The following is an 18,165-nucleotide window of genomic DNA, read 5'->3' on the forward strand; positions in this document are numbered from 1 at the left end:
GCGAAACTGGCATATCGTGCTAAATGCAACAAATGTCATGTAAACAAGGCTCTAGTACACCCATTTATGAATAAACCATACGACCACATCTGCTGTTAAGCGGGGGAAAAAGAAAGTATTTTCTAGAATTTCCACAATAAAAGGACAAATAATTATCCTGCCATAGTTAAGAGTATAGTACATAGCCTAACCACTTCGTCGGTTACGGATCTCACGTAACCAGAAAAACACAACTAATTGTATTTTGCGAAGTTGACGTTTTCTACAAGGACATGGAAACAATATTTAGCATTTAGTTAATCATGCCAAGTGGCCTAAAACATGGGATTGCAAGGTTTACTTTGATAAAGATGGCCATACTGTAGCTATTGGGGCCTTGATATCGTGCTATGTCTGTATGGTATAGACTGTGCCTCGTGTATCATGGGGAACAGATTGTTTTGTTCATGCGGATGAGTCGGTTGGCTTGAGGTGTGTTTTTACCTCCATGGTTTTACTTACCTTAATGTTACGGGGATATAAATTTTCTTCAACGTCTAAGATAATATTTCGCATAACTTTACCGATCCTTTACTGACTGACCTAATTAATTCTAGAGTGGAGTCAAAATAGTTTACTCCATGAAAAGTTTTTTGGAAACGTGCCAAAAATGTTAACAAACAGGTGTTAGACAGGGGGGAAGGTAACTGGGAAAATCCGCAGCACATGTACATTAGCCTACCGTGATATTTAAGTAGGGGTAAACACTGCAGTTAACTTGTAAGCTGATGTACGTACAGTATAGTGCGCGCTGTTCATTGTTAGGCAGTCTAGAAACCGGGCTTTGCCGAACGTAGTTTGTTTCATAATATCGTCAGTTTTGCTAGCTGCGCGACAAATTAATCCTCCGTAACTTAGAAGCAGATTGCAGATAAGCCTACTACAGTCTGATGCAGTCACTTACGGTCAGAATTTTTGGTACGCTCATTACAAGGGTGTGTAGTACTACGCCCATTTGATTTTCTTATTTTGGTAAGCCATATTTTCATTCCAGTACGCTAGCGTACCGGCGTACCGTAAAATTCCCACCCTGCCGTTACTCTTTAGCATATTTTGTGTCTGCCCGATACATTCTCTGCATGCATTAGGAATGATATGCTGTAGTGTGCACAGTGGACGCGTACGCGGTCGTTGTGGACGACATATAAATTGGAATGTAAATATTTGGAAAAGACAACAATATCAACTATCGTACATAGCACGCAAGCATGTGCTTGCTGGTGACCAGTGGCGTAGCTACGGGGGGGGGGGGGGGCCTGGGGGCCGGGGCCCCCCATGAAATCGGCTGGCCCCCCCACTGGCCCCCCACTGGGAATGGGGTAAAAAAAAATGTAAAAAAAAAATTGTAAAAAAAAAAAAAACCCTCATCAGTGGGATTCACTAATATTTTTTGTTCAATAATTTGGGAAATAGAGTTACACAATTTTCTCGTCTGCATCTGGCAGAATAAGAATAATACAATATCTGTAGTAATTATGAGAATGGTCATACAGCATGGCATGGCAATGGTCGATGCGACGGTTGCGACCATACACCACGAACCTTGTGCATGTGCTGCGCGATATTGATATCTACCAATACATGTTATCGGTCATCGATTGGCACAAAAACCCAGATTCTGATGACAGCTGCCTCAAGAAACCCAATTAATGGCCTAATTAGCACCGAGCCACCAATGTGGACCATTACCGAAACATTGATGCGTGTTAGTCTTCCATCCCCTTCCTCTAATGCTATTTAAGTCCAGATGTGGGCATTTCCTGCAAACCTACCGGTAGCCCACAGGGGTTTGAGTTGGGAGAAAGGCCTTGACACCTTGAAACAACAAATGATGCCAACCATAGGCGTACGAGGCGGGGGGTGCAGGGGGGGCAGACTGCCCCCTAAATTTCCAGAGGACAAGAAATTCGGGCAAAAGTCCTGAAAAAATATTTTTTCTCCTCTTAGGCTGCCCCTCCCCCACTTTTCCTCAGGTTAGAAATGTGCCTTTTTTCTACATAAAAATTGAGGTGCCTCAAGTTAGCAAGAGGCCAGGGAACCAGAATGAACACTCGGGAAGGGCCGTTTCCGGCCATCTGAGGGGTTTGTAAAACCAACATTTTTAAAAAGTACGCTCCGCGCCAACCGATGGCGGCGCTCCGCTCAGATAGCCGTGCATACAACTTTGCAAATCCTGGCTAAGCCCGTGACTTTTTACGAATTTCTGTGAGTCAAACTCAAAGCATTTTCGAATGGAAAAAATTTGTTAAGATATTAACAAGAAAAAAACTCTAATTCGGAAGATTCCTACATTAGTAACTAGCATGATTTCACCTCATTTTGTCTCAAAAGAAAATTTGTTCCTTGTTTCCCAATTTGCGCAATGGATATTGCAGTGCTAGTATGCATATTTTCCTTGAGGGGGGGGGGGGGGGGGGACGTTGATGGAGTGATGTGTATACACAAATAAGATAATACAATTAGAGTTATAAAGGGTACTGAGTATAACGCTGCATCATTCCAATCGAATTTCTGCAAAGTGCCCTTTGATGTCGGTGCCCCCCCCCCCAGATTAAAAGTGCTTCCTCCGCCCTTGACCTGGATATCCCCGACATGAGTGTATAAAAGAAACATTTTCTTTTTCATGGATGGTGGGGGGGGGAGTGTCTACAAGCCTAGAAGTACATGTTTATCATATTCTTTGTTATGTTTTATACTTTTTTGTGAGAAAAATTGCAGTCTCACCCGACACAGCGACATTATCGCGCCTACGTGTCGTTGAACAATGTTTTTCTGGGGGTAGCTGAGTACTGTGTTAAAATAATAAATAAGGTAACTAAATATAGCAGCTTAAAAAATATACTGTCCCATTTTTCCCCTTCAAAGTGATGTTACCATTTTTTCTTCTTCCAATTTACCAAATTTTTGGGGAACTGTAAATTTCTAAAACGTGAGATTATAAAATAAAGAATGTTTAGATGCAACTTGCAAGGCCTCAGAAGTGCCGTTTCCGGCAATCTGAGAGGCATTGTGTGCCAAAAATTTTCTTGTTCGCTACGCGCCAACCGATGGTGGTGCTCCGCTTAGATAGTGTCACGGGAACTTTCGGGCACAAAAAGTACTGCCCCCCCCAACTGAAATGGTCCCGTACGCCTTTGATGTCAAGTTCACTCAAGTTAAAAGTCTGGCTGAGTTGGCAAGGCCAGTCAGCAAGAAAGAGAAAAAAAAAATTTGCATTTCTGTCACCAAAGTTGCACATCTTTTTGGTTGCTATTTTGCCTCACAGGTGCCATCTCCTGCGATCTGGGGGGTGCTGAAATCTCAAATTTTCTCTGTACGCTCCGCGCCAACCAAGGTGGCGCTCCGCTCAGATAGTAACCTGGCCCCCCCACAAGAAAGAACAGCCCCCCCATGGCCCCCCACTCAAAAAATCCTAGCTACGCCACTGCTGGTGACCCATATTTTGAATAAATAATTAACTGCACCATAGGCGTAGGAGGAGGGGGGCTGGGGGCTGCAGCCCCCCCAACCAAATGTTTTGGTGAAAATTCGGGCAATGTGCTGAGAATTTTTCGGGCACCTACTAGAAGAAGAATAATTTTCAGTGTTTTTAATTTTTGGGGGGTAAAAATTCGGCAATATGCTGAGAATTTTTTCGGGCATCTAGGCTACTGAAAGAATAATAATTTGCAGTGTGTTTTCAATTTTTTTCGGTGAAAATTTGGGCAATATGCTGAGTGGCGGAGCGTCCATACAGTCAGAGGGGCGGATGCCCCCCTGACAGACTCGAATGGACTGCTGGTGCCTTTTTCAGCTTTTTTTACCACTCTTTAACTTATTCGCGATTATTGACTTTTTTATTGCGCTCTCAAATACCTATTGACATTTGTCACATTTAGTTGGTGCAATTTTCTGTTAAAAGGCGACGACACCTATTTATTCTTCGTTTATCTGCAAATTAGCAAGGCCTGGAAAGGGTTATTTCCGGCGATCTAGGGAGTACCTTCACTCAAAAAATTTCTGTACGCTCCGTGCCAACCTGTTGTGGCGCTCCGCTTAGATAGTGTCTAAATATACGGCTCTGATAGTGTCGAAAGCGCCCCTACAGACTCTCCCCCTGATCAATTCCCCTAGCTCCGCCACTAACACCGACTGAAAGAAGAAGAATTTGCAATGTGTTTTTCAATGGTTAAACTTATATTATTATTAATGTCATTATTGTTGTAACAACTTCCCCAATTATTCTAACCAATATGGAAGGAATAACACGGAAAATGATTTTATGTTATAGGCATGTGATGTAATAACCGATAAATGCCTAGGCCTATATGGTATGCACATTAACATGTGGAACGCGCGCAGAGCGAGCGAAAAATTCTGGTTATATTTTTCGGGCAAGTCGTTACAGCCCCCCCCCCCCCCCCCCCAATCAAATGAGGCTCCTACGCCTATGAACTGTACAGAGCAAAAGATGATTTTTGAGTGGCATATACTCCTATTAGAGTCTATATCAATCCGCCGACTGTTTTCCTATCTCAGTAAAAGTGCAAAATAAGGCAGCAGGAGCACATCTTTTTGACATGTTATCAATCAGGATCTGTTTTTGCGGGGCTTGGATGTTAAAGAGCATGAATGGAAGTAGATTTGTGCAAAAATTGGGACAATTGAGGCAAGTTTAGACCACTTTAGGCCTACCAGGAGCAGTGTACGAAAATTGTTTACTAATTGAGTGAAGAGGTCTGTTCACAAGTTAAAAACCTTCAGGCTCTCATAGCAAAACAAAAAATCTGCACTGTCATGATACAGCAAATTGATGGTGATATGAATGGCTAACTTGTCAGTTATCCAGTAATGGGTAATTTAGCTAGTGAGAACTTCTATCTAGAATTAGAGACCACATTATTTTTATGTGTAAGTCAATAACAAATTTGTTTTTGTTTATTTTTAATATAGACGTATGCTACCTTTGAACGTTGAAGTGCATTGATGATAGGGTATATCTATTGCCTAAATATTAGCACAATCAAAGTCTATCATTATAAAGTATCCACAGACGTGCATTGCGTGACAAACCAGTTGATAGGAATACAAAACGTACCATAGAACGAAGGAAACCAACAGGGGAGTTACATGTGTTTAATTAGTTTCTCGAAGTATCTGGGGAAATAAGGCATTGGTGATTTGCCACTTTCTGTTACTGTATATCTATTCACTTATACAATAGACTATATGCCGTTATACCTTGCCAGGAAAAACGGCATCAACTGATCAGATTATAAAGAAGGTTGGTGTTTTTAGAGATCACGAGGAAAAGAACATCATAATCGGTAAGATTAGTTGTAGAATCAGCCGTTCTATATATTATCTATATATAGCTGCTGAGATACACTGCTCAAGGATAACAATGAGATTTTTAAAATCATGTTAGGCCTTTAGTTTCATGTAGTTATGCAAGTATTAAAGCAATAAAATAAAAAAATTGAGAATTTCTCATGTGGTATGTACTAGGGTCAATGCATTGTATAGAGTATAAGAGCTCTTAATACTAACAGCTGGGCTATGTAAGTCAGTTGTATGTTGGTACAATGATAAGTCAACTTAATCAGGTTAAACTTAAAGCCTGATTAAATTGAGTGAGAACTTGTATACATTAAAACAGAATATTAACCTTTGGCAGTTACTACTGCTACTCCCTTCGTGTAGAACTACAACCGGATTGCACCTATAAAAAGGTGATGTTCTACCCTCAACTTTACATCACAAAAATATTTCAGATTATGATTACTTCAATCTTGCAACCATTCAGTTTAAGTGTTTTGCTTGTCATCTACTATTTAATAGCAACGAAGCAATATTCAATATTCTCCAAAACACATCTACTAGCAGAGATATTAATTAACAGGCTGCAATGAAGGTAAATTTGTGTGTCATCCGTATCAGTAGAAATGGTCGTTCAAGTTGTCACTATGTACGATTGTGTACATAGTGAATAACTCGAGCCAAAGCACAGATCCATGTGGAACGCCAAACTCTAGAGGTACTAGTTCTGAAGCTCGATCGATACTAATGCAAAGTGTTTGAAATCGGTTGGACAGATATTGACTCAACTACTCTCAATGCAACATCCTGAAGTCCAAACTGTTCGTGAAGGACATTGGTATGCTAGTGTCGCTCAAGTGGTGCATACACAACCGTCTCCACAAGTTTGGAGATGAAGGACGGGTTAAACACGGGTCAGAAATGTTTTAGCACTTCTGTTTCCACAGCAGTTGGAATGGGTTATGCATTCATATTTTTTGAAATACAGGGATAAATAATAATTTGTTAAACACTTCTCTTTCTTTTCCTGAACTCTTTCACAGATTGTGACGTAAATAAGCACAGTTTTTTCAAGTGAGAGTTAACAACTTTCATCAACATGGCTACCTGGAACCCTTTCATAGAAGACCTGACAGAAAACTTCTTCATGTGCTCTGTTTGTTTGGATCAATTTAATGAGCCGAAACAGTTACCATGTCTTCATCGATACTGTAACGATTGCTTGAGAACAGTTATTCAAGCCAGCCATGATGGGACAATTGAATGTCCACTTTGTAAACAGCGATGCTGTATACCAGAGGATGGATTGGACGGCTTTAAGACTGATTTTCATATGAAGAGTATGCTCGAGTTCATAGAATTGCGTAAATCATTGGAAAAGAAAGATTTGAAGCAGTGTGTGAGCTGTTCAAAGGATGTGATATGTTCCGCCTACTGCTTTAAATGTAGAGCTTTTTTATGCGAAGAATGTTACAGGGTTCATATCAGAAATAGAATGTTTACTGATCACCAACCAAGCACTCTGAAATTGGAAAATATGGCAGCTAAGAACCTCACCATGGAAGAAATAGCTGCAATGACGGAAGATCCCAGGTGCCATTTTCATATCAAAGAACCAGCCAAATTGTGCTGTGGTACATGCCAAAATGAGCCGGTTTGTTTAGTTTGCACTCACGGTAAGCACAAAGGTCACGATCTCATAGATGTGAATGACTTAGCCCAGAAAGAAAAGAAATTATTGAATCGGAACCTTGCTGAACTAAGCAAGCACAAGACTAAACTATACGAGTTACCCGAGAAGGTTCAAATGACGCTGGTAAAATTGAATGAAAATGTTACAAAAAAGACTGAGTTGTTGACAATTCAACACGAGGAACAGGCAAAGAGAATAAAGGATAAACTTGCCGAATGTAACCATGAACGTGAAAAAGGAGCTGCTGACATAGAAAATAGAAGAGGATGTGAAAAACATGAAATAACTGTTAAACATGAAGAGGAAATGAACCGATTGATAATGAAACATCAAGAAAATATGAAAAGTACCGATGTAAAATATGACCAGGAATTGCAAGAATTAATGGACAATTGTAAGGAAACTGAGGGTGAATTCTTTAAAAAACTTGGGGAGTTAGATAGTAATTTCAAGACCTTGACAACAGCTAAAGATCTTCTTACAAGTCAAAACAGAAACGAATGTGAAGAATTACTAAATAAATGTAAGCAACTTATTAAACGATTCGAAAACTTATCAGCAACGTCTTCTAGCATTCTTGCATGTAATGACGATTGGACAGACGCACAGTGTGTCCCCGACATAAGAGCAGCCTGTGAACCTATGCTCGAAGAAATGAAACAAGAATATCCAGAGTTAGAATCTTTATCTGATTTTGTCATCAGTGATATAACAAAAGTTATATCTGATAAAGTTGTCATTACAGAAAGCGCAGAGTCTGTTGTTGATGTTCCGAGAATCAAATTTAAAAGATACCTGATCATTGGTATGACAAGTAGAAGCAATGGTGATATCGTTATGACTGGTATTGTATCAGAAAAGGAATCACACATCACTGTCATTAACATGAAAGGAGAAATATTAAATCAGAATGTTTTAACTAGAAATAAGAGATTTCGGCTTTGGGCAGAACGTTTCTGTTGTAATTTGTCAGGGTTCAATGTCATTACAGTTTGCAAACCGGATGAAATCGGTATTTATAATATTTCTGACTCTTCTTACCAAAAGAAGAACATCAGTGACATGGTTAAGACATGGCCAGATGATAGGTTTGTGTGTTCTGTTACCACGAATCCTGCCAAGAATCAAATCCTTGTTGGAACTGACAGAAGAGAAGTTTATGTATTTGATTATCAGCTGAATTACAGTCACACCATAGTACTACCTGATGAAATCAGGGAATCACAAGATATCACTGTCCACGATGGTAATCTGCTGATCTGTGACTATGTGGGTAGGACCTCATATGCAGTAACCATGGTGACATCAGGGAGTAAGGTGGTGTATAAATTCACCAAACCAAATCTAAGTGGAGTTAACTTAAAACCTTACCGTGTGTGCATAGGCATGGGAGGGTTCATCTACATGTTATGGGAAGATGATAGACAGCTGAACACTGTGCTAACACAATACAGTCAAGATGGCCGGCAATTACTAACAACAATGTCAGTTGATGACCATGCAGAGTGCATGACCACATCCATAGTAGATGGTGAGGAGAAACTCTTGATAGCCACCGTTAGGTCGCGGAAGATGTATATATACGGACTAGTACCTGTATAGCGCTTTATAGAAATTACATATTAAAACAAAATGGTATCGCGAGTTAATTACGATACACAGATTTGGTTGTTATCGTTGCTGTATTTGTTTTTCTGGGGTTTTACACACATATGAAAATATTACAATCCTAATTTCTTAGAGTTATTGTTAGTGCAATTATAATTGGCAAATAACTAGTTCCTAGGGAGTTTATCTCTGTATCTTAATATATCCATCACAAAGACTGTCTTCCTATATAAGGATAAATTTACATCAATATCAGTATGCTCATTTGTTACATGAATAAATGCTTTTACTACAGCCTAGCACAATTTCTAGACAAGGTTGGTGTATTATTCCTCGGGTATATTGGCTTTGTGATACAATGTGGTATGTATCATTACAGATAATTTCTGGATTTCAACTCTTTCTTTATAATGTGCCTCCATTTAAAATATCCTCTAATGACATATGATATATATATAAGTTCAAACTGAGCAACATTTTGGAGAAAATTGTTCACTTACTCACTTGGAAATTAGTGAACAATTGAACATTTTGCAGAAAAATGTTGAACTGACGAGATATAATAAGTTGTCAATTGAATATTTTGCAGGAAATCGCTCAGTTGGAATGAAGTGAACAATTTAATATTTTGCGGAAATTTGTTGAATTGACGAGATTTCATAAGTTGTCAATTGAACATTTTTCTGCAAAATGTTCAATTGCTCAGTTTGAATGAAGTGAACAATTGAACATTTTGCAGAAAAATGTTCAATTTCTCAGTTAAAGCAACTGCGCAATCCAACATTTTTCTGACTTTTGATAATTACTATCTTGTTATCTTTACAATTTACTGAAAAATGTTGACTTATTGGGGCAAAGATGGCACTTTTAAGCTTCCGTTCTAAATAAAAGAATATTAAAGATAGGGTCAGATAGCTAACATGCTTCTTATGTAATCACTGTCTATGTGACATTATGTAACAAATGGAAGCTCTAGTGTATATGCAGTGTCATAATCAAAGGAGGGGTGGAACAAAGTTCCACGCCCCCACCCCCACCCCACTTTAGAAAGAGGAGTAGATGTCTTGTCCCTTCCCACTTTTCTAATCAGTTACGCACTCCACTGCGTCGCTCATTCATTCAAACGGATCACATGAGGCAGTAAAAATAGCCTTACTTGAAACGTTAAAAGACTGCTGAAATTATAAATCCCGTAATACAGAGTGTTGTATGTATGTATGTATGTATGTATGTATGTATGTATGGGTGTATGTATGTATGTATGTATGGGTGTATGTATGTATGTATGTATATTAGATCCTCCTGCAAGCAGGAACTCGCGAAGAAGCCTTATTGGCTTATCAAAGCCGCAAGCTGACGGAAGTCAGTCTCTCACTTTCATATTTAACGTCCATGATTATGAATTGTCAATTGTCAACAACTCTGTAACTGGACGACATACATTAATCTGGGAGTGACTCGAACCGGGGACCTTATGATTGAAAGGCACCGGTGTTAACCACTGAGCTAACACTCCACTGTGTTCATTCAAGATGGGACAAAGCAACTAACAGGCATACGCTCAAGGGCTGGGGTGGGGAGGAGGAGGGGGGTAAGAATATTTAGGAGACAGCAGTTGGGAACATTTTATAAAACCATAACACTACCACAAAGATGAGTTTGCAAACTATCATGTAGAAGTGATACGTTTCGAACTAACATGGTTATTTGCTCCAATTTGGCAATTTTCGCCGGCGATCTGTTGTCCTTCTTGTATTTTATTCATCTGGATACATTAAACGTTTGAACATGAAACATTCATGTTCTGGTAAAAGTTAAGTGCGAGGGGCAGATATATCTAGCAGGTTTTCATACCCTGTCGCATAAACTTTTATTTATGGAGTTCTGGTTGTTTATGGTTTATTGTACTGACCATAACATTTTAGGTCAGGTGATTACCACGGTGATACACTTCATAGCGTTAATAGCTGTGGTCAGTCAATTAGGTTCCATTTGTATTGCAATGTTATGTTTAATGATTTCACTGTAAGCATGTCGTATTTCCACATCTTTATTGAGACAAGTGCCTATATTAAGATAAAGTTCAGTCGCTAACCAATCCACAAGTTTAGTACTGCTGTTAAATTAAATTTACTCGATTAAAAGTATAACGCTAGATATATGTAAGTTGCATGGATGGAATTAGAACCAAAAAAAACATGACTACACAGGAAGCAGATTAAGGAGCAAAGAACGGATTACAAATGTTTGTAGAACATTAACAAAATTATGCAATCAATAATGGAAGCTGCTACCAATGTGATTTGCATTGGTCCACTGCATGCCAAGGGTGGAGGAGGGTATAGTGGGGGGGGGGGGCACAAAGGGGAAAATATATTGGAGTGTATATGTAGGCAAAAGCTATTGTAGTGAAATTTCCTGGAATACTCACTTTGATGCAATGTACTGTACAGTTAACCAATAGACAAAAGGTAGGGTAGGACATCCCATCCCTTAGCTGCATGCAAAAATATAGGGAAATAATTCACAGCCCCCCAACATGGAGTGTATGTTAACCTATCCATACATTTAGCATTTGTAGATATGGCATTTATGTTTTAAGCTGGTCTTTATAATATAAACACAATTATTAAGGGAGGAAGCTCCCAATATGTTTTTGCATTGGATCACTGCATGCTAGGAGAGAGGAGGGGTAAGGGTGGGCCCCCAACATATGAGGGTAAAATGTTTTCCAGTGGTGTAACACTATAGATAGGCAAGGTTATTTGTGAGATATCCTGGAATACTGACTTTGAAGTTAATGTGCAGGTCACCCATAGACGAAAGGAAGGGCAGCACATCCCCCTTATCTTAGTTGCACAAAAAAACAAAGGGAAATAATTCACAGCCCCATCCAACCTCCCCCCCCCTTCCCCAAAATGGGGTGTATGTTAACCTCTACATATATTTAGTGTTATCAGATATGGCATTCATTGTTTTTAAAGTCTATATCTGGTGTAAAAGAAACAAAATTATGTAATCGATAAAGTAGGCAGCTCCCAATGTGAGCTCTCTAAGACAAATGTGTGGTGTAAATATTGTGTATTGAACAAAGTAAATTTTAATGAAAAACTGTCAATATTGCATTTATTAAACATGAAAGTTTGTACTGATTAGAGATAACATTTCACATTAATGAATCAATGGTGGTAAAGTGACAGAAATAAACAGTGTTTTAAACAGCAGTGGAATGGTTTTTGATTTCTTTTTCAAGTAAGCTGAGATCCAGCCAAGGTCTTTGAACAGAATGGGCAGAATTTCTGTGGACGTCCTTGTCTTTACTGAGGAGGTTTATAAGCTGTAAATTACAAGTAAAAGAAATGACAAATAGCACTTAAACCAGGGTTGCAAAAGCATTGGTAACACTCATTGTCACCACACACTGCCCAATTACATTCACTCTACACAGAGCTAATCATTAGCGATATAGATCCTGATAACTTCTTTAATTAAAAATAAATATAGATTTCAATAAATTTAGATGAAGACACTATCACAACTTTCAGGAAGTGTTCCCAGTTCCATGCTTCTATCGTCAGTTTCTGGTGTAAATTTTCCTGTGGTGTATATGATTACTAGTTAAATTAATGGTTGTTTTATACATCTACATTAGCCATGTTGTAGTTCAGACTGTTTTAAGGGATAAGAAGTTTTACAGTTAAGTTAGTCCAGGCATGTTCAATGTGTGTGTTTTCACCACTTGATTTCACATTGCAAGTAAACCAATATTACACGTGAGTGAAAGATTAGCAATGTTGTGTAATAGTGATACGTAACGATGAAGTGAATGAATAATACAGGATATCTACATTTTAATGGGAAGAAAAAAATGTAATTTCTGTTTTACTACATTAAGCTCTGTTTCAAAATTTTACTCTGGCTGACCAAAACAATGATGGCAATCAATCTTAATTAATCAATCTGAATTAATCAATCTGCATCAACATGAAAACTATGGGCTTTGAGCTTCCTGGTTGACTATGCTTTTACTTCTTGACATCTCCAAAAGCAAAGTAAGCTTTTCTTCAGTCAATATGCTGCAGAATCACAGTTTAACCGAACTTCAACTCTTGTTTGAGACATAACATGCAAGTGAAGTTTCATGTACGTCTACAGATTGTGTGCATGTCATTATGTAAATGAGTATTAATGGTAGACCAGCTTACTGTGATGAGGATGAATTTCTCATGCTCTTCATCTGCCTCATATCTGACATGTTTATATGTAAATGCTGCACTATAGTCTGAATAAATTTGTATATGGAAGGATGAGTTCAGACAAATTTTTGAGTGAAATTCTTCTTATAAATTGATCAATGTGTAAAGATAAAGAGTTAATTATCAAAACAATGTACCCACTGTTACTTGAGGTTTTCAGACTTTGGCCTTGAATCTCAACTGAACCCTCCAGCCTTGAGTTAAAATTGGTCCCTAAATAACCTTAATTATTGTTTCCAAGTTTATTGTTTTAGTGTTTTTTTTTTCCTACCAAAAAGTAAGAGAAGTTTGTGCCTTCAATATGTGTAAATGCTACATTGCAAAATCTGCTGTATTGTGACCAATCATAGCATACATTAGCTAGGAAAGTTTTACAATTATGTAATCAACCTGCCACCTTCATTAAAATTACCTTGGTCAATATGAAGTAGCCTGCACAGCCTTTTGACACTGTTAGGTTCTCCGTGTGAACACCCATTGTACACAGTTGGTGATAAAACAAATAAATGAATTAAACTGAGGGGTAATTAGTCATTATATGTCGACGTAAGTTTAACAGACAGTGTCTACACAAAGACTTTCATTCAAAGGAAAAACATGTACCAGGCAGTGCAGGATAACTGTTAAAATGAGGTCATTTAACAACCAAGCAGGTGGATTACATAATTGTAGGAAACTTTTTTTGCAGTAGCATGTGATACTTGGGGCCAATACAGCAGTATGACCAATAAGATTATAACTTCAACATTTGTTCTGTTCTAGTCATACCACACTTTTTTTTATATGTGGTTTAATGTACAGTAACATAAATATGATATAAAAGCAAGCAGAGTGCAGTTAGCCGGAATTTTACAAGATACTACATTTAGTGAGCCCTAAGGACAATCCTGTGGAGAAACAGTCAAGCTCACCATCCTCATCTGATTTAGAGACTGAATATTTTCCTTCTGGCTTGTTGTTGCAGTCAGTTTGTGCGTGTATCTGTGAAACAAATATCCAACACCTCATAACTTTGGAAGATCAGGAAGGTTGAACATAACTAGCTGAATGAGATGAAATTAATGTACAATTAAAATAGTATATGAGTTCAAAAGTCCTATAGTCAACATCTTAAAATCAAATGACAGATTATTCAAAAACTATTTTACACCATATATGATTAGCTGTTATATCAGCATGTTTCTATTGTGTGACATGTCTGGATATTTGCTTACTATGCAGAGAGTTATTGCAATTTTGTTTGTACAGAGAAATGATCAATAAAAACTTTTTTAGCGATGTCTACCTTCACTTAAACTGTCTCCAGAAGGCCTTTAAGGACCATAACTTTTATATACTTCAAATTGAGCAAGTTCTGGATTTCACAGTTTGATTTTGTACTATAAACATTAGAGAATCAGTTGTACTTGGCAAACAGGCTGCAGGTAATAAAGTGAAATATATAATTGTGGAAAATATTGATCCTCAAGTGATATGGTATTCAATGCATCTTACATCGCTAGGATATAAGTATCAGTAGAGGGGGGTGGGGGGGTGAAGAGGTCGAATCCTTATAGCCAGAGGAATTTGGTGGGACAAATACCACCTCACCCAAGCTGCAAATTGGAAGCCAAAGGATACAACTTTATAGCCCCTCTGCCATCACCATTCCCCCCCCCAACCCTTCAATGGCATGTCTAATAAACCAATAAAGGTTATAACACATAAGTTCCAAGGTATACACTTGGTGTGAAAGTAAAAAAATTACAAAATAAATAAAGGAGTTATCTCTCAATGTGATTTGGCATTGCTTCACTACATACCAGAAGTTGTGTAAGGTTATATGTAGGAATGAACAGTAAATGGGAAGGTTCTTTAATGTGGGTTATAATAGTACATTAATGAAATATCTAGTACTGCTACCTTTAACCTCAAAGTACAGGCTAGCCAGAGATATGGAGATCAAGGCGACTGCAACACCCGCAACAACCCCCACCCCCCGCCCCCACCCTCCTTATAGTTTCATGACAAAAGACAACGGATATATGTTTCACAGCCTTGTACAGTACCAATGATATTCCCCATTGCAAATAGGGTAAAAATGGTCTCTTAAAGTTATTCTGTATTGAACACAAATATGCAAGATTATCAAATATTGTCAACTGCACATGGTCAAATTTCTTATACTCTTCATATTACCACCCTGGAGGTAATTAACCTCACTGGGACATTCAGCCATCTTGTTTGCTAATTTAGAATTAATTATGGGAAAATTTAGAGATTAAATGCCTCCAGGAAAGTGCAGTTTGAAATCTTATAGCAATTATAGCATCCTATAGTTTGGGCCCTATACACCTTTAACCTCTACACATTGAGTGTTGTAGTAACAAAATCAGGCAGTCAATAAAAGAGGCAGCCCTCAATGTGAGTTTACTTTGGTTATGCATACCAGGGGTGGAGAAGGGGTGAGGGTAGAGATCAAAGAGAAAAGGGGACGTAAATATTGTGGGTTGGGGTAAGTTTAGTACATAAAGGCAAATGTATTAGTGAAGTATATAGGAATACCACCTTTGACATTAATTTAATGGTCAGGCAGAAAAAAAAAGGAGGGCATAGATATATGGAAGGGGGGTGGAAAAGGTTTGAAGCAACATCACGACCGCCAATAAGTATACTGTTAGCTTCCAGTAGGTTTGTTTAGCAGGCCGGCCCCCTCCCGCAAAGATTCCCATTTGAAGAAGTGGGAGCATTGCAAATATGGTTAAATGGGGTCTAGATGCAACCTCTACACATTGACTTCTATCAGATCTAACAAGATAAGGCAATCAATAAGGGAGGCAGATATCAATGAAAGTCTGCATTGATTCTATGTCAGGGGTGGAGGAGGGGTCAGGGTAGAGATGTTCTGAACAGAAAGGTGAAGTTTTGGAATGGGGCTACATATACAACGTGAAATACATAACCAGCACTAATACCTAATTTGCAAAGTCATTTGATTGTACAAGTCATGTAGAGAAAATGGTACGGTGGGGCAATTAGCATTTTGTACCCAATGTGGTACTCCTACACATTAAAATATGAAGTCTGCCCATGCTTCCCATCTTGAGATATCATGTTTACAAGGTTTTCATAAATTTGACCCCTTATGACCCAAATGACCTTTGACACTCACCAAAAACAATAGGCTTCTTTTACTCAATGTGGTTCTACTACACACTAAATATGAGGTCCTCCCAAGCTTTCCTTCCTGAAACATCATGTTTCCAAGGTTTCCACAAATTGACCCCTGGTAACCCCAAATGCCCTTTGCCTTCCACCAAAAACAATAGGCTTCTTGTACTCAATGTGGTACTTCTACACATCATATATGAATTTGGTCTGACCTTCCCTTCCTGAGATATCGTGCTTACAAGCTGGGCGTCACACACAGACACGCACACACACACGCCATCATGAATGCAAAGGTTACGACTATCATCGAAACCAAGAAACGTGACAAAGATATTATGCAGTGGGGTATCATTATGAGATATAAAGGCAAGGTATTAGAGAGGTCTTTAGAATACTATCATAAAATTAATCAGTTAGGTAGAAAAAAAAAGTAGGGCAGGGATATACCTAGTAGCTAAGCCAAACAAGGGGGTGGGGAATGCAGAGTATCAACAGTGAAAAATATAAAATAAAGTCTACTTTTAGCTTCCAGGTGAAAGCCGGCTGGACGTATTATACTTCATAGCCTCCAATGATTCCCCCAATTGCAAATATGGATAAATGGGGTCTATGTTAACCTCTACACATTGAGCATTGCAGTATCAAAATTAGACAATCAATAAAGGAAGCAGCTCTCAATTTGATTTTGCATTGGTTCACTGCATACCAAGGTATGGAGAAGGGTGTAAGGGTAGAGATAAAAGAAAAAAAGTGCACTATCCTACTAGCTCAATTGACACATACAAAAGTGACTGCATTTCAATTTGCTTTATTTGCTTTGCAATTGTAAAGAGATATAGTCTTTAACACATTTATGTAGTCCAAGATTTATCCTTTTATTTAATTTCTATTTTTAAATGGGGTTGCATTAAAAACATTTTAGATTTGAATTAAGTATAATAAAAGAGTATTTTAAATAGTCCAATACTAAATACAAAAAAAAAACTGTATTTTATATGAAATAGATTTGTTTTCAAACCAATGAACTTAAACCAACAGTCAGTCAACTTTTGACTGGTGAGCCAGCAAGATAATCAAGCACTCAGCCATGCACAAACTAATTACCAGCCAATCCCATGCTCTCCCCCCCAGCCCCCCCCCCCCCCTCTCACACACACTCACACCTCCAAAGAAATACAGTCTTTAACTCTTCAGAGCTAAAGACAGCTGGTGTTCTTTGTGAGACTCTTTCCATAATGTCTGCTACTTACCTAACAAGACTTATAAAACAATTTTTTCCGACACAACAGAATGGAAACAAGTGAAACAAAAACTTACGGGTACTACAGAGTTATCTCTGACATCATTTTCTGTAGGTTCTTCCTCATTTTCTGACTGCTAAAGAGAAACAAATACACCTCATTTGATTTGAATATAAATGATATTCAATGCACTTTACAAAATTCATGTAAGTAGAGATATGAAGGAGTATGGGGAGGGCAGGGGGGAGGGTAGGGTCAGGTACTTAACGGCACTTTGGTAACTTCTCTAGAATTACTGTTGAACATTACCAGATAGAACATAACATAAAGGAATCTTAACAACTAATAACTACTCCAATGTTGTTTTTTAATTTGGGAAATTTGCATTAACTTGTGTGCATAATAACATCACACAAAACCTTACAGTTTTGCATGAAAATTGGGCTGTGAATCAATTGAGATGTAAGATGCATACATCTCCCATCATCACAGAATTTACAATCAATTTACAAATTGTATCTTAAAGATCTGTACTCACTGGCCCCATATTAAGCATGCTATCACTTACAAAGCTTATGAGATTACATACTAGCTGTAGACTGTAGTGGTCGGAAAAAAAGCTCTGACTTCAAATTAGCCAAGAAATACACCATCCTTCCTATGTGTTTCACTAGTATGTGTTCTTCTGGTACAGTTCAGTTGGTAAAGACCAAGAAAATAATAAATGTTGTTTCACTGATCGATTCTGAGAGGTTCAGATCATTGTCCAGCTTGACTTGAGCCATATTTCATTCCATTTATTTTGTTGTATCACAACATAAGTATGACATGTAACATAGCAGGAGATAAGAAACAAAACTTGTGGAAGGAAGTGTACTAA

The 18,165-nt window shown here is 38.2% G+C and overlaps 3 protein-coding genes across 8 annotated transcripts in view; 2 read left to right on the top strand and 1 right to left on the bottom strand.

Annotated features, from left to right (window-relative positions):
• LOC139961837 (uncharacterized) overlaps window positions 1-18,165 on the top strand; it is a 249,171-nt gene that overhangs the window by 137,754 nt on the left and 93,252 nt on the right. The gene's annotated exons all lie outside the window — the stretch shown is intronic.
• The window catches only part of LOC139961848 (uncharacterized), a 62,954-nt gene that overhangs the window by 41,694 nt on the left and 3,095 nt on the right, over window positions 1-18,165 (bottom strand). Inside the window, exons 4-5 of the mRNA XM_071961425.1 lie at window positions 17,362-17,421; window positions 13,806-13,875 (exon numbers count right to left, since the gene is read on the bottom strand). Of these exons, the coding sequence (XP_071817526.1) occupies window positions 13,806-13,875; window positions 17,362-17,421 (130 nt within the window). The remainder of the gene's footprint in view (window positions 1-13,805; window positions 13,876-17,361; window positions 17,422-18,165) is intronic.
• LOC139961258 (uncharacterized) lies at window positions 4,494-8,632 on the top strand. The gene is made up of 2 exons (XM_071960344.1): window positions 4,494-5,345; window positions 6,381-8,632. Exon 2 carries the CDS (start codon window positions 6,437-6,439, stop codon window positions 8,630-8,632), a length of 2,196 nt encoding a protein of 731 aa, XP_071816445.1. The 5' UTR covers window positions 4,494-5,345; window positions 6,381-6,436.

This window comes from Apostichopus japonicus, chromosome 20 (genome assembly GCF_037975245.1).
Source record: "Apostichopus japonicus isolate 1M-3 chromosome 20, ASM3797524v1, whole genome shotgun sequence".
NCBI lineage: Eukaryota > Metazoa > Echinodermata > Holothuroidea > Aspidochirotida > Stichopodidae > Apostichopus > Apostichopus japonicus.